This window comes from Girardinichthys multiradiatus, chromosome 9 (genome assembly GCF_021462225.1).
Source record: "Girardinichthys multiradiatus isolate DD_20200921_A chromosome 9, DD_fGirMul_XY1, whole genome shotgun sequence".
NCBI lineage: Eukaryota > Metazoa > Chordata > Actinopteri > Cyprinodontiformes > Goodeidae > Girardinichthys > Girardinichthys multiradiatus.
The window spans coordinates 48882550-48908051 of NC_061802.1; the positions used below are offsets into that span (position 1 = coordinate 48882550).

The window sequence follows — 25502 nt, forward strand, 5'->3', positions numbered from 1 at the left end:
TTTTCTCACCTGTTCATCACTCTCACCCCCCTATAGACTTCTTTTTAATCAGCAACTCTGTTATGTTAAGGAGGTATGTGAGGCACAAATTCATCAAATTTTCAAAGGCGACCACACACCAGTTACTATGATGGTGATGGAAAAAACAATAACAGCACCTGTATAACTTTGTACTTTTATAGATAATTGCTTAAATATGAAGATTTCCCCAGGTTCTTTGAGAGAATGTACAGATTTTTTAACAGTGATTAACAAGACCTAATGCATGCGCCGGGGCAGTTCACAGCCAAGTGTGAAGCGGCTGGGATGAAGATCAGCTCCTCCAAATCTGAGGCCATGGTTCTCTTAAATATATATGTGAAATTTTAAGCCATATAGCCCTGATATACTACTATTCTGGTCCAAAAACCTTCACCTAACTACCAAGCACTATTCTACACAATGGGGATAAAAATGACTAACAATAATAATAAAAGAAAATATATGTGAATTGAGTGTCTATGGAGATCAAACCAGCAGTTTTATGGACAAAATGTGCATTTTGGGTCAACTTGGAAAGAGAAGCCCTCCTGGTGTGCTGATTGCCCCAACAAAGGGTGAACAAAGGGTCATAAAACTCTGAGGCGGGAACTCAATATAAAAACTCCGGTAATAAAACTGAAATAAAGGAGTGGTCAGGCCACGAGACCCAGACCGCAGCTTCTTTGAATGGAGAAACTTTAAAAGTCCAACTTCTAACTCCCGGCTGATTTGGGATCAGCCGGACAAAACATTCGCACCTTACTGATCACATCCACACTGTGCGATTCAGCACACTTGCACAGCAAATCAAAACAGCTCAGCATAAAACACTTCAATCAGTATTGCATGCAACAAGTTGATACCTTGAATTAACTACTGGTGATTCTAAATCACCTTAAACTATGCCTCACCCTGGCCAGACCTGAATCAACAAGGGGTCTCCCTGAAAATAAAATCTCAGTGGGTTTCCACTTGTGCCGGAGTGTCTTTAATCGGTATGTGAATCTTCTGACCTTCTTGTATCAGACAGATTTCCAGCTATCAAGCTCTTCCGGGAATGGCCGTGTGAAGGAAACCCGAACAATACTATGTAATAGATTTGTCATAAGTGAAGTCATTTCTTACCTCATTAGATTTACCATCGATAGGAATAGTACAAAATAAAAGATTGACTCAAAATAGCAATTTTAAAATTAAAAGGAAGTAAGATGGCAGGAGAGGACGGGTGTCCTGCGGAGTGGGATAAGCACTTCCAGCACTTAGTCATACCGCTACTTAGGGATAGTTTTAATCACGTGCTTTTGGGGGGGGGGGGTGAGACACCACCATCTTGGAGAACAGCAGTGATGTCAGTAATTCAACCAATATCGATTTTGAATACTGGTTATAAGACATCTGAAATAATACTGACCAAGAGACTGGAACTTTATAATTTCAGAATTAATAGACACAGAACAGACAGGCCTCATTTGAAACAGTCAAACCGATGACAATATCAAACAGGCTCTTCACTTGATAAACCAAATGAAAAACAGAGAATCAGTGGCTGTCGGTCTGGATGCTGAAAAAGCGTTTGACTCGATCTTTTGGAACCATCTTTATTTAGCTTTAGAAAGATTTGAGTTTAAGAATCAAATTATACGTTGCCTCCGTTCTCTATATGACTGACCCTCCGTGAGGATTAAGATTAACAGGGATTTATCGGATACAATACAACTAAGGAGAGGCTATCATCCCCTTGAGACCCTCTCTTTTTGAGCTTTTTATTGAGGCTATCAGAAGAACATTATAGGTGTAACTATTAACGAAATAATGTAATGTAATGTCTGCCTATTCGCTGATGATGTGCTCGTGAAGCTCTTTAATCCTGAAGTAAGTTTACCTAATCTTCTCTGTTTAATTAGAACATTTGGCACATACTCGTGATACAAGTTAAATCTACAGAAGATCCAGTTCCTTTCATATAATTATCGGCCATCACAGAGGGTACAGAAAATGTTTAAGTTTCATTGAAATAATGACTCAATAAGATACTTGTAGTTAGATTTACTGTAGTGTTTTTGTAGATAATTACACACTGCTAACATCAGAGATTAAGGTGCTTTGCATCCATCGTGGGTTTGCTTTGCTCTATCCACCCTAATCGCGTGCTTCACACGAACAGCACAGTTCGTGACACATCCTTCGCGTTGCTTTGCTCCTAAACCCGCCTTTACAAAGAGTTAACATTTAAATCGCTCACCCCTGTTGTGTCATTTGCGTTCGGTCGGAACGCACCTTCAGAATGTAGAAGGACATCTACCACTGAAACAGGTGTATTCCTGTTGTAAGTGCCCGGGGCTAAACTGAAGTCCGCCAATGAGCATGTAAATATTATCAGTGCTGGTCTGAGAGGACACACAGAAACATTGATGCTGCTGCAAGCTTGTGTGTTGAAGTTATTACAATTTCTTGTTTTATTGCGAAAAGTCAGAAAAGTCTGGCTCCACCACTTCAACATGCTGAAAAACTCACAATTTTGATTTTGATCCGCCAAAATATAAAAAACTTGAAAAAATACTGAAAATCAGTAGTTCCATATGTATCCACTCCCTTTGCTGTGAAGCCCCTAAAAAAATCAGATGCAATCAATTACCTTCAAAAGTCACACAATTTGTGTGATAAAGTGCACCTGTGTGCAGTCTAAATGTCACAAGATCTGTCAGTATAAACACATCTTTTCTGAAAGGCTCCAGAGGCTGCAACAGCACTAAGCAGGGAGGCATCACACCATGTAGACCAAGGAGCTCTCCAAACAAGTCGGGGACAAAGTTGTTGAGAAGTCAAGGTGGGGTTTTTAAAAATATCTAAATTGTTGGTGTTCCTCCAGAGCTCCATCAAATCCATCATCTTCAAATGGAACATGGTCCCACAACAGACCTGCCAAGAGAGGGCTGCCCTTTAGAACCCAGGCAGGCCAGGCAAGGAGGGCATTAATCAGAGAGGCACTACAGAGGTCAAAAGTAGCCCTGAAGGACTTGGAGAGTTCCACAGCAGAGACCAGAATATCTGTCTGTAGGACCACCATAAGATGAACACCCCATAGAGCTAGGCTTTATGGAAGAGTGGCCAGATAAATGCCATTACTTCGTGTTAAAATACAAAGGCACATTTTGAGTTGCCACGTTTGAGTGGTCCACATGCCTTTCTCGCCATATGTATGGAGGAAGGTTCTCTGGTCAGATGACAGTAAAATTTAACTTTTCAGCCAACAAAAACAACACTGTCTGGCGCAAACATAACACATCCCATCACAACAAGAACACCATAGTAAAACATGGTGGGGGCAGCATCGTTCTGTAGGGATGTTTTTCAGCAGCAGGAACTGCAAAACTGGTCTCAATCGAGGCAAAGATGGATGGTGCTGAATATAGACTGACCTGCGTCAGACTCTCTGTAATTTGAGACTGGGTCGGAGATTTACCTTCCAGCAGGACAATCACATGAAGCGTACTGCTAAAGCAAAATCTGATTGGTTTAAGGGGAAACATTCAAATGTGTTGAAATGGACTAGTCAAAGACCAGACCTCAATTCAATGGTGAATCAGTGGTTAGACTTGAAGATCACTGTTCACAAGCAAAAAACAACATGAAGGAGCTGGAGCAGTTTTGGCATGAGAAATAATCAAAGTGGCAACATGTGGCAAGCTCATAGAGACTTATCCAAAGCCACTTGCTACTATAATTGCTGCATTGACGTTTTCGGTTTTGTCCTATTTGTTGTTTGATTCACATGAACAACAATAATACATCTTCAAAGCTGTAGGAAATGGAGCAAACACTCCATTTTAATTCCATGCTGTGAGGCAACTAAACATGAAAAATGCTTCTATTAAATTAAGTAAATTAACTGACAAAAAACTAAGTAGACTTACAATCTGTCAAAATGAAAAGAAACTTAAAATAATAAAACCTGTAGCTTTTTGGGCCACTTAACAAGGGACAACAATTCTTTTTTCACTTAGGGCCAGGTTGGTTTGGATAGTTTTTGTATGTACTCAGATTATCTTTGTCTGATATCAAAATGTGTTACATAGTACAAAATATTTAGTTGGGACAATAATGCAAAAATAGAAGAAATCGGCAAGGGGGACAAATACTTTTTCACAGCACTGTATACAGTACTATTTTCAGGTGGGGTCATTTTTGATTCTGTATTTAAGTCTGAAAAATAAATTTAAAAATATTAAGAGTTTGTGCTATACCAAGCCATAATATTACGACTGGCCACCAGTAAACAGTTACAATATGAAACAATCAGGCATCAGCAAAACAGTTAGAACTGTTACTTAGCAGTCTGATGCTAAAATCTCTTATGAGGTGAGCTATAGCTCAAGCAGAACAACTGTAGCACACGCTTGCTGAAATACTCTATTAATGTTGTATCAAGAATAATTTAGATGCTGTAAGAACTTACCCTGCATGTCTGAGTCCAGACTACCCTGGCTGGAGACAACACTCTGGACACGACTGGGCCTGAGTCTGCTGCAGCCTAAGAAAAACAAGTTTTCATCCAACTCACTTTTGTTTTGTGTCAGTGAAATAAAAGAGCAAGTAACTAAAGATGCACCAAAAAAATTAGTAGGTGGTGTGGAAGAGAAATTGTTCTTGGGACAAGGAAATACTAATAGAGAAAATGTTTTTGGCATAAGAAAGGAGTAATGACTTTTATTTCCAAAAGCACATAAGTACAGTTAAGAAACTGTTTAGATAAGAAAGTGTTCCTGGCATAAGGAAAGCTTAATTGTTTTGTTACTTCAAATGAGAACATATACCTGTTTAGAATATCTAAGTTCCAACAGGTCAAAAGATTTGATGTGGAAGTTGTTGCTGAGGAAAGAAGACTCAAATGTAAGGCCAAAACTATATTAAAGCATAGATTGTTAGTTACGTATTGTAACCTCAGATTCTATGAGTATAGTCATAGCCCCATAAGGCTATCACTAGTGGGTTAAATGCGAAGCAGGATGTGATCTATACCTCAGTGGATCAGTCCAAACCATAAGCATACATCTGCTAAGCCAGAATACCTTCGAAAGCCCAGCCTTCCGCATGCGTAATGACGCACTCAGAAGCACACTGCACCACTGAATAACAGAGAGGAGAATAATCTCTGTTTAGAACGGAGGCTGAGATGACAGATCTCCTGCTGTGAATATTGATGATGAGGTCACAATATGTGACAGCTTAACAATGAACAAAGCAGGTCAACAACTCCTCAGTTTAGGAGTGAAAACGGGAGCCGAACAGTCCATCGGACTAACAGGATCTTCCAACAGCCTGTTTTTTAAATCTTCCAAGATGGAAGAGGAGAGACAGAGCCACATATGACACTGCACAGAAGTTAAGGAAAGTGTTGGCAAAATTACAGAATTTCTCTGAGTCTTCTGCCAAGAGATCTAATTCTCAAGCTTTCTTCGAGATGGTGTAGTTAAGCAATGTTGTTGGTCGTTGCTGCAGTCTGAGAGACACACTGATGTGAGTCTAGCTGTGATTTGATTGCTACAGGAGGGGTCCACTGGTTGTCGTCCGACATGACGGCAGACCTGACGCCAAACACAGTGGTCATGTTGGACTCCAGTGCAGGAACCAAATGGAAGCTCAGATCTGTGAGGGACTCCTGAGGCAGTCCTAGCAGATGGCATGCAGGTTATAACGCATGATGTAGAACATCTGATATGCCGGTTAAAGGCGAAGGGTGCTGCCGCCATCCATTCCTCTGGTTGTTGAAAGCTTCATAGCTGACGCTGAAGAAAAGGTTATTTCCCGGTCTGAGCGCAGTTTATACAGACCCAAGTGTGGGGCCATTGCAACTGGTGGGCATTGACTAAAGTTTTCAGTGCTTGCTAGCATGCATACACGTGAAGCAATAAATCCACTAGCGATAGTCTTAATGTGGAACTAAACCAGATGTGAAAGCAAAACCCCGCCTCAGATAAATTTTTGAAAAATTCCACCGAAGTGAGCCTGAGCCTCATCAGTTCAAGCCGCTGGCTCAAGGCATCGACTTAGTGATACGCAAAGCCAGAACTGACTGGACAGAATGGGTCCAGTTTCTGAGTGGTAAAGTGATGTTAACAGCATCATTGCTAACATGGGCTAACATTCAAAGCAGTAACAAACTTTCAGAAAGTTTACATTTATATTACCTCAAGTAAAGCATATAATCAAAGGTATAAAGTTATGATCAATGCTTGCAACTACAACTCCTGACTCTCGATGGTGTGAATATATGAGATGCTTTTATATCGGAATATGAAGCTGTACCATAGACGTGTACCAAGATGTACCGTTTGAACCACTAAGAAAATTCAACTCCAGGGGCCCCCGTTCAACTCAACGAGGGCAGCACTAAGTCTGTTTTGGGACAAATACTTCAGAATTTAACAAGTTTACATAAAAATTTTATTGGGGTTTAGAGGGTGAAGCTTATACCAAGTAGAACAAAAATAAGCCACAAAATTTTGATTGGCGCATGTCCACTAAGACTCGACTGTTTTTATCTACAAAGCATAACAGCCTGTCCAAAAAATGTAGACAATTATTTTTGTCCCAGTGCTTTTAGCAGCTGCACCACAGTTTGGCACCCCCCACTGAGAGGTCTCCGTCACTGTTGTGTTTGAGTCTGAATCTATGAACTTCTATAAGCACTGACGTGGACCTTGTTGCTCTGTTTGTAGTAGGAGAGGAGAAATGTTTGGACCAGTAATGCGGTCCAATACCTCTAAAACCTTTAAAAAACTCTAAACTGGATCCCTAAACATACAGAAAGGTGTGACATGATCCTGCTGTTTCTGTGTCATCAGAAAATATTTGGTCAACGCAGCGTTCCAACTTTTATGGCTAAATTGTGTCGAATTTAAGACATCATACCTACATTTTTGTATTTTGTTAAAAGGTTTTCTAAAATTCTAAACATGCATTAAAATGTGTCTGTTAGACTCACTGTGAGAGGCTGACTGTACAGATTCAGTCAGGCTGACATTGGATGTCATCTTTGGAGGAGAACTGGACTCAGGATTGTAGTAATCTGGCGGAAGGTGGTCAGGGCTGGGCAGACCCCTTTCCACCACTGTACTAGCAATGTCTTCTGAGTCAAGTTTCTTGGCTCGGACTGTTTCTCCAGCTTCTGCAGTAGTAGTAGAAGTAGTAATAGCCGAGTCCCTGAAAGAATCCGTGTGAAGATTGAAGGCCTTCTTGTCTTCACTCTGGAGATGAATAGAGCTTGTGTAAAGGTCTATATCTTCATCACATAAATGTGTTTAACTTGAGCCAACTCAAGCAAAGCTCCAAATCTGAAATATTTTAAGGAATTCTCCGTTTTGCAAGAGCAGTTTTGTGCATGTAAAATATGGAATTACAACTGTGCCAAAGCAATCTGTAACAAGATATGAATACATATACACTCACCGGCCACTTTATTAGGTACACCTTGCTAGTACGGGGTTGGACCACTTTTTCCTTCAGAACTGCCTTAATCCTTCGTGGCATAGATTCAACAAGGTACTGGAAACATTCCTCAGAGAGTTTGGTCCATATTGACATGATAGCATCACACAGATGCTGCAGATTTGTCAGCTGCACATCCATGATGTGAATATCCCGTTCCACTACATCCCAAAGGTGCTATTGGATTGAGATCTGGTGACTGTGGAGGCCATTTGAGTCCAGTGAACTTATTGTCATGTTTTAAGAAACCAGTCTGAGATGATTCGTGCTTTATGACATGGCACGTTATCCTGCTGGAAATAACCATCAGAAGATGGGTACACTGTGGTCATAAAGGGATCGACATGGTCAGCAACAATACTCAGGCAGGATGTGGCATTGACACGATGCTCAATTGGTACAAAGGGGCCCAAAGTGTGCCAAGAAAATATCCCCCACCCCATTACACCACCAGCCTGAACCGTTGATACAAGGCAGGATGGATCCATGCTTTCATGTTGCTGACGCCAAATTCTGACCCGACCATCCGAATGTCGCAGCAGAAATCGAGACTCATCAGACCAGGCAACGTTTTTCCAATCTTCTATTGTCCAATTTTGGTGAGCCTGTGTGAATTGTAGCCTCAGTTTCCTGTTCTTAGCTGACAGGAATGGCACCCGGTGTGGTCTTCTGCTGCTGTAGCCCATCCGCCTCAAGGTTCGACATGTGCATTCAGAGATGCCCTTCTGCATGACTTGGTTGTAACGAGTGGTTATTTGAGTTACTGTTGCCTTTCTATCAGCTCGAACCAGTCTGGCCATTCTCCTCTGACCTCTGGCATCAACAAGGCTCACTGGATATTTTCTCTTTTTCAGACCATTCTCTGTAAACCCCTGAGATGGTAGAGCATGAAAATCCCAGTAGATCAGCAGTTTCTGAAATACTCAGACCAGCCCATCTGGCACCAACAACCATGCCACGTTCAAAGTCACTTAAATCACCTTTCTTCCCCATTCTGATGCTCTGTTTGAACTGCAGCAAATCGTCTCGACCATGTCTACATGCCTAAATGCATTGAGTTGCTGCCATGTGATTGGCTGATTAGACATTTGCAATAACGAGCAGTTGGACAGGTGTACCTAATAAAGTGGCCGGTGAGTGTACATACATATTTATATACAGGTCTTTCTCAAAATATTAGCATATTGTGATAAAGTTCATTGTTTTCCATAATGTAATGATGAAAATTTAACATTCATATATTTTAGATTCATTGCACACTAACTGAAATATTTCAGGTCTTTTATTGTCTTAATACGGATGATTTTGGCATACAGCTCATGAAAACCCAAAATTCCTATCTCACAAAATTAGCATAGTTCATCCGACCAATAAAAGAAAAATGTTTTTAATACAAAAAACGTCAACCTTCAAATAATCATGTACAGTTATGCACTCAATACTTGGTCGGGAATCCTTTGGCAGAAATGACTGCTTCAATGCGGCGTGGCATGGAGGCAATCAGCCTGTGGCACTGCTGAGGTCTTATGGAGGCCCAGGATGCTTCGATAGCGGCCTTTAGCTCATCCAGAGTGTTGGGTCTTGAGTCTCTCAACGTTCTCTTCACAATATCCCACAGATTCTCTATGGGGTTCAGGTCAGGAGAGTTGGCAGGCCAATTGAGCACAATGATTCCATGGTCAGTAAACCATTTACCAGTGGTTTTGGTACTGTGAGCAGGTGCCAGGTCGTGCTGAAAAATGAAATCTTCATCTCCATAAAGCAGATGGAAGCATGAAGTGTTCCAAAATCTCCTGATAGCTAGCTGCATTGACCCTGCCCTTGATAAAACACAGTGGACCAACACCAGCAGCTGACACGGCACCCCAGACCATCACTGACTGTGAGTACTTGGCACTGGACTTCTGGCATTTTGGCATTTCCTTCCTTCTCCCCAGTCTTCCTCCAGACTCTGGCACCTTGACTTCCGAATGACATGCAGAATTTGCTTTCATCCGAAAAAAGTACTTTGGACCACTGAGCAACAGTCCAGTGCTGCTTCTCTGTAGCCCAGGTCAGGCGCTTCTGCCGCTGTTTCTGGTTCAAAAGTGGCTTGACCTGGGGAATGCGGCACCTGTAGCCCATTTCCTGCATACGCCTGTGCACGGTGGCTCTGGATGTTTCTACTCCAGACTCAGTCCACTGCTTCCGCAGGTCCCCCAAGGTCTGGAATCGGCCCTTCTCCACAATCTTCCTCAGGGTCCGGTCACCTCTTCTTGTTGTGCAGCGTTTTCTGCCACACTTTTTCCTTCCCACAGACTTCCCACTCAGGTGCCTTGATACAGCACTCTGTGAACAGTCTATTTGTTCAGAAATGTCTTTCTGTCTTACCCTCTTGCTTGAGGGTGTAAATAGTGGCCTTCTGGACAGCAGTCAGGTCGGCAGTCTTACCCATGATTGGGGTTTTGAGTGATGAACCAGGCTGGGAGTTTTAAAGGCCTCAGGAATCTTTTGCAGGTGTTTAGAGTTAACTGGTTGATTCAGATGATTAGGTTCATAGCTCGTTTAGAGACCCTTTTAATGATATGCTAATTTTGTGAGATAGGAATTTTGGGTTTTCATGAGCTGTATGCCAAAATCATCCGTATTAAGACAATAAAAGACCTGAAATATTTCAGTTAGTGTGCAATGAATCTAAAATATATGAATGTTCAATTTTCATCATTACATTATGGAAAATAATAAACTTTATTACAATATGCTAATATTTTGAGAAGGACCTGTATATATATATATATATATATATATATATATATATATATATATATATATACACACTGTTCAAAAAAATAAAGGGAACCCTCAAATAACACAACTGAATGAATGAAATATTCTCATTGAATACTTTGTTCTGGACAAAGTTGAATGTGGTGACAACAAAATCACACAAAAATCATCAATGGAAATCAAGTTTATTAACCAACGGAGGCCTGGATTTGGAGTCACACACAGAATTAAAGTGGAAAAACACACTACAGGCTGATCCAACTTTGATGTAATGTCCTTAAAACAAGTCAAAATGATGCTCAGTATTGTGTGTGGCCTCCACGTGTCTGTATGACCTCCCTACAACGCCTGGTCATGCTCCTGATGAGACGTCGGATGGTCTCCTGATTGATCTCCTCCCAGACCTGGACTAAATCATCCGCCACCTCCTGGACAGTCTGTGGTGCAACGTGACGTTGGTGGATGGAGCGAGACATGATGTCCCAGATGTGCTCAATCGGATTCAGGTCTGGGGAACGGGCGGGCCAGTCCATAGCTTCAGTGTCTTCATCTTGCAGGAACTGCTGACACACTCCAGCCACATGAGGTCTAACATTGTCCTGCATTAGGAGGAACCCAGGGCCAACCGCACCAGCATATGGTCTCACAAGGGGTCTGAGGATCTCATTTGGCTACTTCTGGTGAGCACATGAAGGGCCATGCGGCCCTCCAAAGAAATGCCACCCCACACCATTACTGACCCACTGCCAAACTGGTCATGCTGAATGATGTTGCAGGCAGCAGATCGCTCTCCACGGTGTCTCCAGACTCTGTCACATCTGTCACATGTGCTCAGTGTGAACCTGCTTTCATCTGTGAAGAGCACAGGGCACCAGTGGTGAATTTGCCAATCCTGGTGCTCTCTGGCAAACGCCAAGCGTTCTGCACAGTGTTGGGCTGTGAACACAACCCCCATTTGTGGACGTCAGGCCCTCATACCATCCTCATGGAGTCGTTTCTAATCGTTTGTGCAGACACATGTACATTTGTGGCCTGCTGGAGGTCATTCTGCAGGGCTCTGGCAGTGCTCCTCCTGTTCCTCCTTGCACAGAGGCGGTCCTGCTGCTGGGTTGTTGCCCTCCTATGGCCTCCTCCACGTCTCCTAGTGTACTGGCCTGTCTCCTGGTAGCGCCTCCAGGCTCTGGACACTACGCTGACAGACACAGCAAACCTTCTTGCCACAGCTCGCATTGATGTGCCATCCTGGATGAGCTGCACTACCTGAGCCACTTGTGTGGGTTGTAGAGTCCGTCTCATGCTACCACGAGTGTGACAAAAACCTCAGCCAGAAAGCATAGGTAATGAGAAGTGGTCTGTGGTCCCCACCTGCAGAACCACTCCTTTGAGTGTGTCTTGCTAATCACCAAAGATTTCCCCTTGTTGTCAATTCCATTTGTACAACATCATGTGAAATTGATTGTCAATCAGTGTTGCTTCCTAAGTGGACAGTTTGATTTCACAGAAGTTTGATTTACTTGGAGTTATATTGTGTTGTTTAAGTGTTGCCTTTATTTGTTTGAGCAGTGTATACATATAAACACACACACACACACACACACACACACACACACACACACACACACACACACACACACATGGCATAGACCTCTTATGTATAAAAACTACCAACACTCTTAAAAATAAAACTGACTCTAATCTAATAACTGGGTTTTAATTGTGAAACAATTTTTTGGTAACAAGAAATAAAATATCTGACCTCCTTGCTGTTCCCAGACTCTGATTCACTGTCCACCATTATAGCCTTCATGTGAGTTCTAGGACTGCAACTGCCAGTGTCTTGTGGGGGGTTTGTTGTGGTCTCAGACAACCTCTTGGTGGCTTGGATCCTCTGTGGGTGATGTCTGCTTAGGGACATGTAGTAGAAGCTGTCCTGTACTCCATTCAAAATGCACCCAGAGAATGACAATCTGCAGAACTCCTGCACAGTCAGATAACATCCCATCATATATTACTTTTCTGCGGTCATTCATTTCCCATTCAAACACTAAAATAACCTGGATGCTTAATGACAGAAATTGTATACATAGTAATTAACTGCTATGGCAGTATCTTTTCTCAGAAAAAAAACTGACTAGACAATATAAAGAAAAGTGGCAATCACTGTAGATCTTACATCAGCCGTTGCTCTAGAGGAATGTTTTATTCCTAATTTTTTATTTGAAAAAACTGAGAGTCTTATTATACTTAGGATATTTAATCTGGAAAGGCAACTGCAGAAAGCTACTGTTAACATGCACTTTGCAATATTATAATAGGAAAACAGATACCTATGCAAGACCTATTACCCAAAGTAGGCAGATGGCTGTTTCAAGATAACACATCCATTATTAGCAAGGACTTGTAAACACCAATGACATCCTTTATGTTGTTTGCTATGTACAATCCAGAGCTTTGACCTGAGAATCAATGTGAGGCATCATTTTAAGCCACGTAGAACTGTCATCGGTGCAAATACTACCCTTTCTTTCATGGATATATGTGCTCCTGCTGCTGGCGTGAGCACAAATGAATAGGACTTCTATGGATATTAAAGTTATAAAGTACAAGTGTTGTGGCTTGCGCTTTGACCAGAGCGCAGATGATAAAGCTTGCTATTTTGTTGTTGATTAGTTGTTGCTGCACTGTGACATCTTGTGCTAACAAGAAACTTTTTTACCTAAGCAGGACCTAAAGGGTCTAAACTCTGTTAATGACAGTTTCCTTGGTGCTGGAGAGTCAACTGCTGACCTCAGTTTGGGAATCAAAAGACGAAAGGTACCAGGAGGTGTGGTTATAATGTGGAAAAAGAGTTTGGACTCTTGTGATAAATGTTGTTAGGCTTGGGGTGGGCTGGAGTATTGCAATACATGTTGCCCAGCATAACAAAGAATTTGTTATTTTGCATGTTGTGTATGCCTTATTTAAATGTCATCATAGTGAAAAGGAATATCTAAGTAAGCTTGCTTTTATCAGTTCGTATATACAAAATGACAAATTCAATAGTGTCTAGGTTCCCAGACTCTGTTTTGTGTTATTTGCTGTTATTTCAGCTTTTTACTCTAAGCTCTCTCTCTGTTTTTTCTCTTCCTAGAAACTACATCTGACCTGGCTCTGTGTTTAGCTGTGGCACCTTCCTAGAGGAGGACATCAGCTGAGCTGCTGCTACCAACTTAATGTTTTTCTTCTACCGATGATCCACTTGGCCCTGTCTTTTAGCCTGTTTTTTAGCCTTTCTCTCTCCTAGACATAGCTACTGGCTGAGCTTCTACTGTGACTAACTCTATGTGCTCTCTTTCATACTTCAGACTTGAAAACTGGCTCAGAGTTAATCTGCGTAGCTGTCTTTCTCTCCTAGATGAAACCACTAAAGAAGCTATGACCATTAATGTTGTACTTTTCTTTCCTATAGAAAGTACTCCTGGATCAGTGCTTCTGTGTTTGTTTTCTGTCTCTGCACTGTTCTATCAAACTCCCAGTCAGTCGTGGCAGATGCCCGCTCACACTGAGCCTGGTTCTGGTGGAGGTTTCTTCCTATTAAAAGGGAGTTACATGCATGTCGCTACATGAATGCTCAGATAGTGTTTCCAGGACAAATTATTCTTGATCATTGGTGACAACATTATAGCAAATTATTTTCCTGTGTACAGAGTGAACCTTACAAGGTTGATCATGTTGATATTGTTGAAACTATCAAAACTCATGAGGTCTACAAAGCAATCACAAAGCTTTCTGCAAATACAGGAATGGATCTTATTTCTGCTGAGCATCTAAAATTTGCAAGCTCCAGGTTAGCCCTTCTACTTGCCTGGTGCATTAATAGTTTTATTGTGCACGGTTTTATCCTAGACTCCTTGGTGAAAGTTATTTTATCTTCTGTGATAAAGGACAGGGCAGGTAAAGAGGGCTGCTCAGATAATTACAGACCCATTGCCCCTGCAAATATACTATTTAAAGTTTTTGAACTAATTCTTTTACCAAGATTTGAAAAAATAATAACATCTGCAGAGAATCAATTTGGGCTTAAGCCTAAACATTGTACTGATATGTGCATATATGGCTTAACAGAAATACTAAGTAATTATTAGAGCAAAATCTCTACAGTTTTTATATGTTTCAAAGATGCCTCTAAGACTTTTGATTGTGTGAACCACAGAAAACTATTTTTAAAACTGTGCCAAGCTGGGGTACCTAAACATATAGAAAGGTGTCTATCTTACTGGTATGCCAACCAGTCTATGCAGGTCAAGAGGGCCAACTGTGTCTCTGTATTCTTTCAGGTCTGTAATGGAGTAAGAAAAGGTAGCATTTTATCCCCTGCATTTTGTAATGTTTATATTAATGACGTCTCTAAGCAGTTAAGATTTTGTAGAACTGGCTGCATGGTTGGAGATACAGTAGTAAACCACTTAATGTATGCTGGTGACTTAATGGTTTTTAGTCCTAGTTCAGGTGGTATTCAGCAGCTCCTTAATGTGTGTTCAGTGTATGGTGCATAATATTATGTCATATTCAATCCAATACAAAGCCTCATTCTGATCTGTCACACTAAAGAGGACAAAAGTAGGGTCTTCCCCAACTTTAGGCTGTCCAGCAGCTTACTTAGTGTCTCAAATGAAATAAAATGTCCTGGTCATGTGTTGACAGACCATGTATCAGAAGATGAGGGCATTTACAGTCAGTGTCATATGTTGTACGCTCAAGCTAATGTCTTATCTCGAAAGATGGGATTCTGTTCTGATGAAGTTAAACTGAACTCACTGTATACACCACACTTATGGTAGAATTACAAAAAGGCCACCCTCCACAGATTGCAGGTGGCTAATAATGAATTTAGACATTTGTTAAAAAAGCCCAGATGGACCAGTGCCAGTGAATGGTTTGTGTCTGCTGGGATCTGCTCACTGAAGGCTGTTTTAAGAAACTTTATGTATAGGTTTATTTGGCAACTGAATGAGTCAACTTGCTACTGACCAACACTGAATATAGTGCACTTCCTTATTTCTCTGTGCTGTGGAAACGTTGGTATAAATGCCTTCTAAAAAGTTAGGTTGGTTATGTATGGTTATGTTTTTAAGCTTATGTTTGGAGGTTATATTGGGTATAGTTGTTTTTTATGTTGTTTTTTGTAATATGGACCACACGTCTGCAATTAAAGAATCATGTTCATCCCATGTGGGAAAAAAAGAAGCAGGTCTTTCATACGCGGTCAGTGCTTCTTCTGTTTTCTGTCATAGCTGTGAAGATTTGCTTTGCTTTGCTTTACTTCTAGGTGCTGAATGTAAACTATGGCCAAAAGCAGCTCTTGTGGCCTTTTCCTATGCAGACCAAACATGTGAAATGGCTGCTTTTTACACAGACATTGCAAAGTGTAGCAAACAGATGTAGGAGTGGGTTATGGGAGCATACTAAGCAATACGACTCTAATTAGCTGAGATTCTTTATAGGAATCTTTGTGTGGTCTTGCCTCTTTGAATTTCTCCAGAGACTGCTCAGGCCCAAAGACAAACAGAAGAGGAACATCTTCACAGTGGCAGTGTGGTCGACCGCTGGAGCTTAAAACGTGCTCTGCTACTTTCAGCAGCGTGGCCGAGTTGATAACCCGAGAATGACACAGAGCAGAAACAATCTCATCCTCCAGCAGCCAGCGGATCTGAAGCACATGGTGAACAACAAACAAAGTTTATGTACTCTGTGTGTGTGCATGCATGTATACACACACATGTATATATATATATATATATATATATATATATGTATATATATACACGACTGGTCAAAGGTTTTAGATACACTTTCTCACTTAATGGATCTCTTTATTTTCATGACTAATTACAGTGTAGATTCTCACCAATGGCAACAAAACTGTGAACGAACACACATGGAATGACATAGTAAAAAAAGTGTGAAATACCTCTAAACATTTTTATATTTTAGATTCTTCAAAACAGCCACCCTTTGCTCTGATTACTGCTTTGATCTCTTGACATTCTCTCCATGAGCTTCATGAGGGGGTCACCTGAAATGGTTTCCCTAAGAGTCTTCATTGAGAGATGGCCAAAGGTTAATATTTCAGTCATTACAGCAAAGGGCAGGTAGTTTAAGGAATCTAATATATAAAACCTAATTAAGTTCTTTTACAATCTTTCCTATCCTACATAATTCCACATGTGTTCATTCACAGTTTTGGTGCCTTCAGTGAGAATCTACATACAATGTAAATAGTCATGAAAATAAAGAAAACCAGTAAATGAGAAAGTGTCTAAAACCTTTGATCGGTAGTGACTATGTAAGACAGGCAATGGGCAAGACACAGTAAACCACCAGAACAGGGTGCCAGTCTATCACAGGGCAGCAAATGCCCGTTTTCAATTGGCTCTATTTAGGCCGGCACTATTTCACTTAGCCTGCGTTGCGAGCGATTACTTAACTTTTTTTTTTTGGCCCTGTTCCTGAGATGGTCCGATCGGGGCTGAGTAGGGACTACATATAACATGAACAGACTGCTGTTCACTGATTGGCCATTGGACCAGGAGAAATGAGAAGGTTTTCGCAGAGGTACTGCAGGGAAAAGTTAATGAAGAGCGGCTACAATTATATTAAGGACAACAATCGCCAGGAATCATAATTTTACAATTTATAGATCATAAACCACGCTTGAAGGCTAAAAGAATCAGCTTTCTGAATTACACGCAGGCGGACCACTGTATTTATTCTAAATCAGTTGATCACACATAGAATCAACTGTTCAGACACACAGACATTTTACACTAAATACACAAAACAATACCACCATTAAACAGCGTGTTTGATTCAGAAATGTATTACTGGTCCGTAAGCGAACCAGCGTCTGCAGGAGGAGGGAGCAGTGCAGAGAGCATATACAATAATACAAACATATTTTGTATTTCAATTATGTTTGTTTATGTTTAGTTTTTATTTTTTTGTTTCACGCAGATTACTTTAATGTTGCAATATTAAGTAGTAACATTAATAGCGGCACAGCTACTACACTGACGGCTGGAGGCAGGACTTTAAACCATAGCCCTAGCCGTTCAGGTTCCATGCAGAGTGGGAACAAGTGAAGTGGTGCAGTGAAACCTAAGTAGAGCCAGTATAAATGGGTCAATGGAGAAAAAAAATCCTGAATGCACATGCTCACACCTAAGGGCATTTAAGACAACAACCACAAACCTTACATGGAATATTAATATAAAAAAGAAAGAAATAATTGAATATTCATGATTTTTATGTCAGCGACTTTCCTGAGCAACTAACTACAACTGATGCATTGCTGCTGGTGTAAGTTGTTTAGGTATGTGTTCAGTTGATAAGTAGAAGCTTCTTTCACCACATTTTTTGTTCCTTTTAACAGAGCTCACCTCGTCAAGTGTAGCCAGAATTGCTAATTTGTGAGGAAGCGGTAATTTGGATAAGGGATCCCCAGAGACCCTAAGTAGAGATAACAAAAATATCATATACACAGAAGACATTTTGAATTAGTTACCTTTTTATCTTAGCAGTGTTGTTGTGTGACAAAGATATGTGCTGAAAAAAACCTCACCTTTCAACACCATTTCCCCTGAGACTTTCTAACACTGTCATCAACTCCTCATCAGAGCGATAGGAAGAGGGCTGTCCTGGTGAACGATTCAGGGAGACACTGCTCTCTGAGGTACACCTGAGGACAGAAATCAGATGGGAACAGCAGGGTACAGTATTATCCTTTTCGAATCATTCTGACCAAACATATTTTTCATTTTGAAGTCATCGTGATTTTTTGGATCAACAAAAGTAAAAGTTTTGAACATACTGTTAGTAAGGCATAAACAAAATTACATGAAAAGCAGGAAAAGAAGTCAGAGTTATAAAAAGTAATAAGTCAAAGACTCTCAATAAACAGGACTGAAGGAGCAAATTGACTTCTTGTAGACTAATCAATAAAATAGACAAAAAGTTACTTTAAAAATTGTGCCAGCTTTAAGGGGTGTTTAACGTTTTCCTAGCTATTTAAAATAGAGGGACTTTTGCCAACTCTTCCACTCACCTGTTGTGATGGTAATCAACCGTGACTTCAATTTCCAGGGGCAGAGTCAGCACAAATACATCCAGAGTTACTGAGAGCTCAGTAAGATCAACAGACTGGAGTGTCTCAGAATTCTCAAGACAGGAGATAATCTCACCTGAAAGCACAGCACTCGGTTGAGAAGTGCAACAAAAGCAGCAACATTTTACAAGCCTATTTCCAAGTTTCAGCTAAGTTTTAGTTTTTTAAAGCGCTTAAATACTGACTCTTTCAGCTCTTTGGGCATACCTACACACCTCAAACCAACTGCCAGACATGCCAGAGGTTTGTTGGTATGAGATGCATGGGATTTAAATATAACCGCATACTGTTCCAACCGCATACTGTCCAGATAAAGATGAAATACTGCCTTAAGTTGTAAAGTTGACACATCGGAGCTTGCTGAGCTGCACGCAATGTTCCTTTTAATGCAAAAAGAGAGCACTACAGTTAATACGAAGAAGGAGAGGGTGACTGCGTGCAGGAACAATGGTATGTACGATGTTTTCATCTGCATATGTTCAGCATCCTAGAGTGTAACTGAAACAAGTAGTTATACAATGATGGCAGTTATACAAACACAGCTCTATACAAAGTTCTGAGGAAGCTCATAGGTACTGATGTTTTTTTCAGCTTCCTTAGGAAGTGCCATCTCTGTCCAATTGGGGTTCTATGAACATATGTGATTTGGGCCCATATTCACAAAGAATCCTAAGACTAAAAGTAGGTCCTAGTGACATCATTCTAAGAAATATCTTAAGAGTTTTTCGAATTCTAAGATTTTTCTCAGAATTTTCCCTTGCATGGAGTTATGACCCCATGCACTCCTAAAAGTTATGGATAAGGCATCTTAGGCCTTGAGAGAGCTCCTAACATTCATCAACAGAATGCCAAGAGTGTGCGGAGCAGTAATCAAAGCAAAAGGTGGCTACTTTGAAGAACCTAGAATATAAGACATATTTTCAGTTGTTTCACACTTTTTTGTTCAGTATATAATTCCACATGTGTTAATTCATAGTTTTGATGCCTTCAGTGTGAAGCTACAATATTCATAGTCATGAAAATAAAGACAACTCTTTGAATGAGAAGGTGTGTCCAAACCTTTGGTGTGTACTGTACATATATATGACTATCAAATAGAGGAAGCAGGATAATAAGCAAATCAAAATAATGACGAGCATGTAAATGACAAGCTACGTTGAAACATTTTGATGCTGTGTGACAATTAATTAGATTTTTGCAAAGTTTCATCATCTCAATTTACACATTTCTGAATCCAGTCTAAATTCTATCATTAGTTAATTTCTCTCCATTGATTAATTAGAGTGCTTTTAGAAGACAATGTCACACCTAGCAGCGGGGTCAACCACACCTCCTCACTAAGATAGACATTTCTATAGTCTATATCGGCTATAGTGCATGTGCTGAGCTTGTTCCTGCTTCCTTTCACCCTATGACCTTGTGCGACCACCAATGGTAAAGCTTTCTAAAACAAATCATGTCAGCTTTGAACGGAGGGTATAAACGGCATCAGGATGGGCCTGCAGAGGAAAATTGTTTCTCCTTTTTAAAGTTAAAAATAAAACTATTTTATGTCAAAAAGCATACAAAGTTTGCACTGAAAGAGATTGTACTCACTGTGTCTTCTAAAAATGTAAGTTTATTCACTGTATTCCTTTGTCATGCGGATGTGATAGCACAGCTCTACTCACCGAGGCATGTGGGTAGAGTCTGAATAGGCATGGAACCATGGCTGCTGTTCATGCTGACAGAACAAGTGACGTGGAGAAACAGTGGTGGCATGTCCAGCTGCGGCCCCTCTGCCTCTAGCAGAGACTCTCCATCTAGGATGCTGAAGGAGTCTTGATCCTGGTTGACAGTGTTGGAATTCGATTGGGAGCGTTCTTCACCCTCTTCCTGACAGCTGCTGCTGATGTGGTCCTCATACTCAACCACCAAGTCTGTGTCACTTTCCATCAAAGAAGAGCTTGATACAATCTCTAGAGCAAAGATTATACACATAGTGTTAGTATAAGATTATACACATAGTGTTACTATAAAGATTATACACATAGTGTTAGTATAAGATTATACACATAGTGTTAGTATAAAGATTATACACATAGTGTTAGTATAAGATTATACACATAGTGTTGGTATAAGATTATACATATAGTGTTAGTATAAGATTATACACATAGTGAAAAAGTATTTCCTCATTACAATTTCTCCTGTTTTTGCTTTATTAACACACTTTGATGTTTCAGATCAAGAAATAAATGTTAATGTTAGATAAGGACAAACTGAATACAAAACAGTATTTGATGTTGATTTCCTTTTATAAAGGACCCCTGTTAAAATCATGAATTAACTGCAAATAACATATTTTAGAAGCCACACCAAAGCCTGATTACTGCCGCAGCTGCAGAAACAAGAAATCATTTAAACGCTACCTGTCTGATAACATGAAGTAGGATATTCAAGAATCAATGAAAAGCAAAGTAATTGACTAGAAAGGGTTACATACTCATTTCAAAGGCTTTGGGACTCCAGCCAACCCCAGTGAGAACCATAATTCACAAATGGAGAAAACATGGAACAGTAGCGAAACTTGACAGTGGTGGCTGGCCTTCCAAAATTACTCTAAGAGCACATCAATGACTCGTTCATCCAGTCACTCAAGAACATACAGGGGTTGGACAATGAAACTGAAACACCTGTCATTTTAGTGTAGGAGGTTTCATGGCTAAATTGGACTAGCCTGGTAGTCAGTCTTCATTGATTGCACATTGCACCAGTAAGAGCAGAGTGTGAAGGTTCAATTAGCAGGGTAAGAGCACAGTTTTGCTCAAAATATTGAAATGCACATAACATTATGGGTGACATACCAGAGTTCAAAAGAGGACAAATTGTTGGTGCACATCTTGCTGGCGCATCTGTGACCAAGACAGCAAGTCTTTGTGATGTATCAAGAGCCACGGTATCCAGGGTAATGTCAGCATACCACCAAGAAGGACGAACCACATCCAACAGGATTAACTGTGGACGCAAGAGGAAGCTGTCTGAAAGGGATGTTCGGGTGCTAACCCGGATTGTATCCAAAAAACATAAAACCACGGCTGCCCAAATCACGGCAGAATTAAATGTGCACCTCAACTCTCCTGTTTCCACCAGAACTGTCCGTCTGGAGCTCCACAGGGTCAATATACACGGCCGGGCTGCTATAGCCAAACCTTTGGTCACTCATGCCAATGCCAAACGTCGGTTTTAATGGTGCAAAGAGCACAAATCTTGGGCTGTGGACAATGTGAAACATGTATTGTTCTCTGATGAGTCCACCTTTACTGTTTTCCCCACATCCGGGAGAGTTACGTTGTGGAGAAGCCTCAAAGAAGCGTACCAACCAGACTCTTGCATGCCCAGAGTGAAGCATGGGGGTGGATCAGTGATGGTTTGGGCTGCCATATCATGGCATTCCCTTGGCCCAATACTTGTGCTAGATGGGCGTGTCACTGCCAAGGACTACCGAACCATTCTTGAGGACCATGTGCATCCAATGGTTCAAAAATTGTATCCTGAAGGCAGTGGCGTGTATCAGGATGACAGTGCACCAATACACACAGCAAGACTGGTGAAAGATTGGTTTGATGAACATGAAAGTGAAGTTGAACATCTCCCATGGCCTGCACAGTCACCAGATCTAAATATTATTGAGCCACTTTGGGGTGTTTTGGAGGAGCGAGTCAGGAAACGTTTTCCTCCACCAGTATCACGTAGTGACCTGGCCACTATCCTGCAAGAAGAATGGCTTAAAATCCCTCTGACCACTGTGCAGGACTTGTATATGTCATTCCCAAGACGAATTGACGCTGTATTGGCCGCAAAAGGAGGCCCTACACCATACTAATAAATTATTGTGGTCTAAAACCAGGTGTTTCAGTTTCATTGTCCAACCCCTGTAGAACAACATTTGGGTTAAATGAAGTGAGAAACACTGCACTAAAACATGAAGATCATCTTTGTTCACTATCAGGAATCAGACTGTATTGTGAGCAGAAACGTATGACTTTAAGGACAGAACAACCTCTTCTTCAAGAGCATGTTGTGAATGTGACAATTAACAGTAATTGATATTCTTCCTAATACTCCTGTGTTTAGCTAAAAACACAGGTCTGTAGGTTGCGCTTCCCTCAGCTCAGTGTTCATGATTTAAAAATCATAAAAAGACTGGTCAAAAATGCCATCCAAGGCGAAAACCACTGCTAATCCATAAGATCACAAAGGTTGCAAAACAAAGACCCTGAGATGATTCTCAAGTGAGACAACATTGGAAATAACTGCAGAACCTGATTTGTGTTTGGACTGTTTTGATCCTGTGAAGCTTCCTGAGTTATCAGACATTTTAGCTTCATCTAAACCTTCAACTTGTATGTTAGACCCAATCCCAACCAAATTATTTAAGGAAGTGTTCCATTACCAGCCCCATTTTAGATATGATTAATTTATCCTTAGTAAATGGATATGTACCACAAGCTTTTAAGGTAGCTGTAATTAAACCTTTACTTAAGAAATCCGTCGCTTGATCGAGATGACTTGAAAAAGTCAGACCTATATCCAATGTTCCATTCTTATCTAAAATTCTTGAGAAAATAATTGCTAATCAAATGTTTGAGTATTTACACAGCAATGACCTGTTTGAAGAGTTTCAGTCAGGTTTCAGAGCTCATCATAGCACTAAAACAGCTCTGCTGAAAGTCACTAATGATATTCTTATGGCCTCAGATAATGGACTTGTGTCTGTTCTGGTTCTGTTAGATCTCAGTGCTGCTCAGTGATGATTCAAGATGGCGCCGACGATAGCAGCCTCGGAGCTTCGCTCTCTCTTTGTTTTGGTATTTTGTGTGTTTTTATGTTTTTTGAGCCACAGTTCTGTGGTCTCACTCAGTAGAGAGGAACTTCTCAACATCAGAGAGTCCTCTCTTGGGTTTTTTTCACCATCTTTCATTGATCCGAGGTTCACTGAGCTCCTGGCAAGCGGAGCTGCGGCTCTACAGGTCCTTCTCAAAATATTAGCATATTGTGATAAAGTTCATTATTTTCCATAATGTCATGATGAAAATTTAACATTCATGTATTTTAGATTCATTGCACACTAACTGAAATATTTCAGGTCTTTTATTGTCTTAATACGGATGATTTTGGCATACAGCTCATGAAAACCCAAAATTCCTATCTCACAAAATTAGCATATCATTAAAAGGGTCTCTAAACGAGCTATGAACCTAATCATCTGAATCAACGAGTTAACTCTAAACACCTGCAAAAAATTCCTGAGGCCTTTAAAACTCCCAGCCTGGTTCATCACTCAAAACCCCAATCATGGGTAAGACTGCTGACCTGACTGCTGTCCAGAAGGCCACTATTGACACCCTCAAGCAAGAGGGTGAGACACAGAAAGACATTTCTGAACGAATAGGCTGTTCCCAGAGTGCTGTATCAAGGCACCTCAGTGGGAAGTCTGTGGGAAGGAAAACGTGTGGCAGAAAACGCTGCACAACGAGAAGAGGTGACCGGACCCTGAGGAAGATTGTGGAGAAGGGCCGATTCCAGACCTTGGGGGACCTGCGGAAGCAGTGGACTGAGTCTGGAGTAGAAACACCCAGAGCCACCGTGCACAGGCGTGTGCAGGAAATGGGCTACAGGTGCCGCATTCCCCAGGTCAAGCCACTTTTGAACCAGAAACAGCGGCAGAAGCGCCTGACCTGGGCTACAGAGAAGCAGCACTGGACTGTTGCTCAGTGGTCCAAAATACTTTTTTCGGATGAAAGCAAATTCTGCATGTCATTCGGAAATCAAGGTGCCAGAGTCTGGAGGAAGACTGGGGAGAAGGAAATGCCAAAATGCCAGAAGTCCAGTGTCAAGTACCCACAGTCAGTCATGGTCTGGGGTGCCGTGTCAGCTGCTGGTGTTGGTCCACTGTGTTTTATCAAGGGCAGGGTCAATGCAGCTAACTATCAGGAGATTTTGGAGCAGTTCATGCTTCCATCTGCTGAAAAGCTTTATGGAGATGAAGATTTCATTTTTCAGCACGACCTGGCACCTGCTCACAGTGCCAAAACCTCTGGTAAATGGTTTACTGACCATGGTATCACTGTGCTCAATTGGCCTGCCAACTCTCCTGACCTGAACCCCATAGAGAATCTGTGGGATATTGTGAAGAGAACGTTGAGAGACTCAAGATCCAACACTCTGGATGAGCTAAAGGCCGCTATCGAAGCATCCTGGGCCTCCATAAGACCTCAGCAGTGCCACAGGCTGATTGCCTCCATGCCACGCCGCAATGAAGCAGTCATTTCTGCCAAAGGATTCCCGACCAAGTATTGAGTGCATAACTGTACATGATTATTTGAAGGTTGACGTTTTTTGTATTAAAAACACTTTTCTTTTATTGGTCGGATGAAATATGCTAATTTTGTGAGATAGGAATTTTGGGTTTTCATGAGCTGTATGCCAAAATCATCTGTATTAAGACAATAAAAGACCTGAAATATTTCAGTTGGTGTGCAATGAATCTAAAATATATGAATGTTAAATTTTCATCATGACATTATGGAAAATAATGAACTTTATCACAATATGCTAATATTTTGAGAAGGACCAGTATATGGGATTCTGCGCCGAAAACGGCAGAGGGGAAAGCGTGCTGGCGCGCTGGTAAAGCTCCGCCAAAGAGGATTTCGCACACCACTGCCTTCAATCCACCTGGCAAATGTCCGCTCTCTCAACAACAAGATAGACGAGCTGCTTCTTCTCACCGGTAAAAACACGGACCTCCGCGGATCAGCGGTTCTCTGCTTCACCGAGACCTGGCTGAGTAAAAACATCCCGGACCGAGCACTGCTGTTGCCGGACTTCCAGCTGCTCAGAGCGGATCGCAGCGCGGAGCTATCGGGGAAGAAGCGAGGAGGCGGAATCTGCTTTTATATAAATGAAAGTTGATGCAGAGACGTAAAAGTGCTGGGAAAAACATGTAGCCCGGATCTGGAGTCATTTTCCATAATCTGTAAACCGTTTTATTCACCGAGAGAGTTTTCCTCGTTTATAATAATCGGCTCATACTTTCCAC

At 41.2% G+C, this 25502-nt stretch overlaps 1 protein-coding gene across 4 annotated transcripts in view; it reads right to left on the reverse strand.

Moving 5' to 3' along the window:
* The window catches only part of szt2 (SZT2 subunit of KICSTOR complex), a 247870-nt gene that overhangs the window by 128530 nt on the left and 93838 nt on the right, over positions 1 to 25502 (reverse strand). For all 4 annotated transcript variants that reach the window (XM_047374204.1, XM_047374205.1, XM_047374206.1 and 1 more), the window contains exons 32-39: positions 20089 to 20376; positions 18359 to 18494; positions 17876 to 17992; positions 17694 to 17763; positions 15779 to 15964; positions 12032 to 12253; positions 7007 to 7268; positions 4478 to 4552 (exon numbers count right to left, since the gene is read on the reverse strand). In XM_047374204.1, the coding sequence (XP_047230160.1) occupies positions 4478 to 4552; positions 7007 to 7268; positions 12032 to 12253; positions 15779 to 15964; positions 17694 to 17763; positions 17876 to 17992; positions 18359 to 18494; positions 20089 to 20376 (1356 nt within the window). The remainder of the gene's footprint in view (positions 1 to 4477; positions 4553 to 7006; positions 7269 to 12031; positions 12254 to 15778; positions 15965 to 17693; positions 17764 to 17875; positions 17993 to 18358; positions 18495 to 20088; positions 20377 to 25502) is intronic.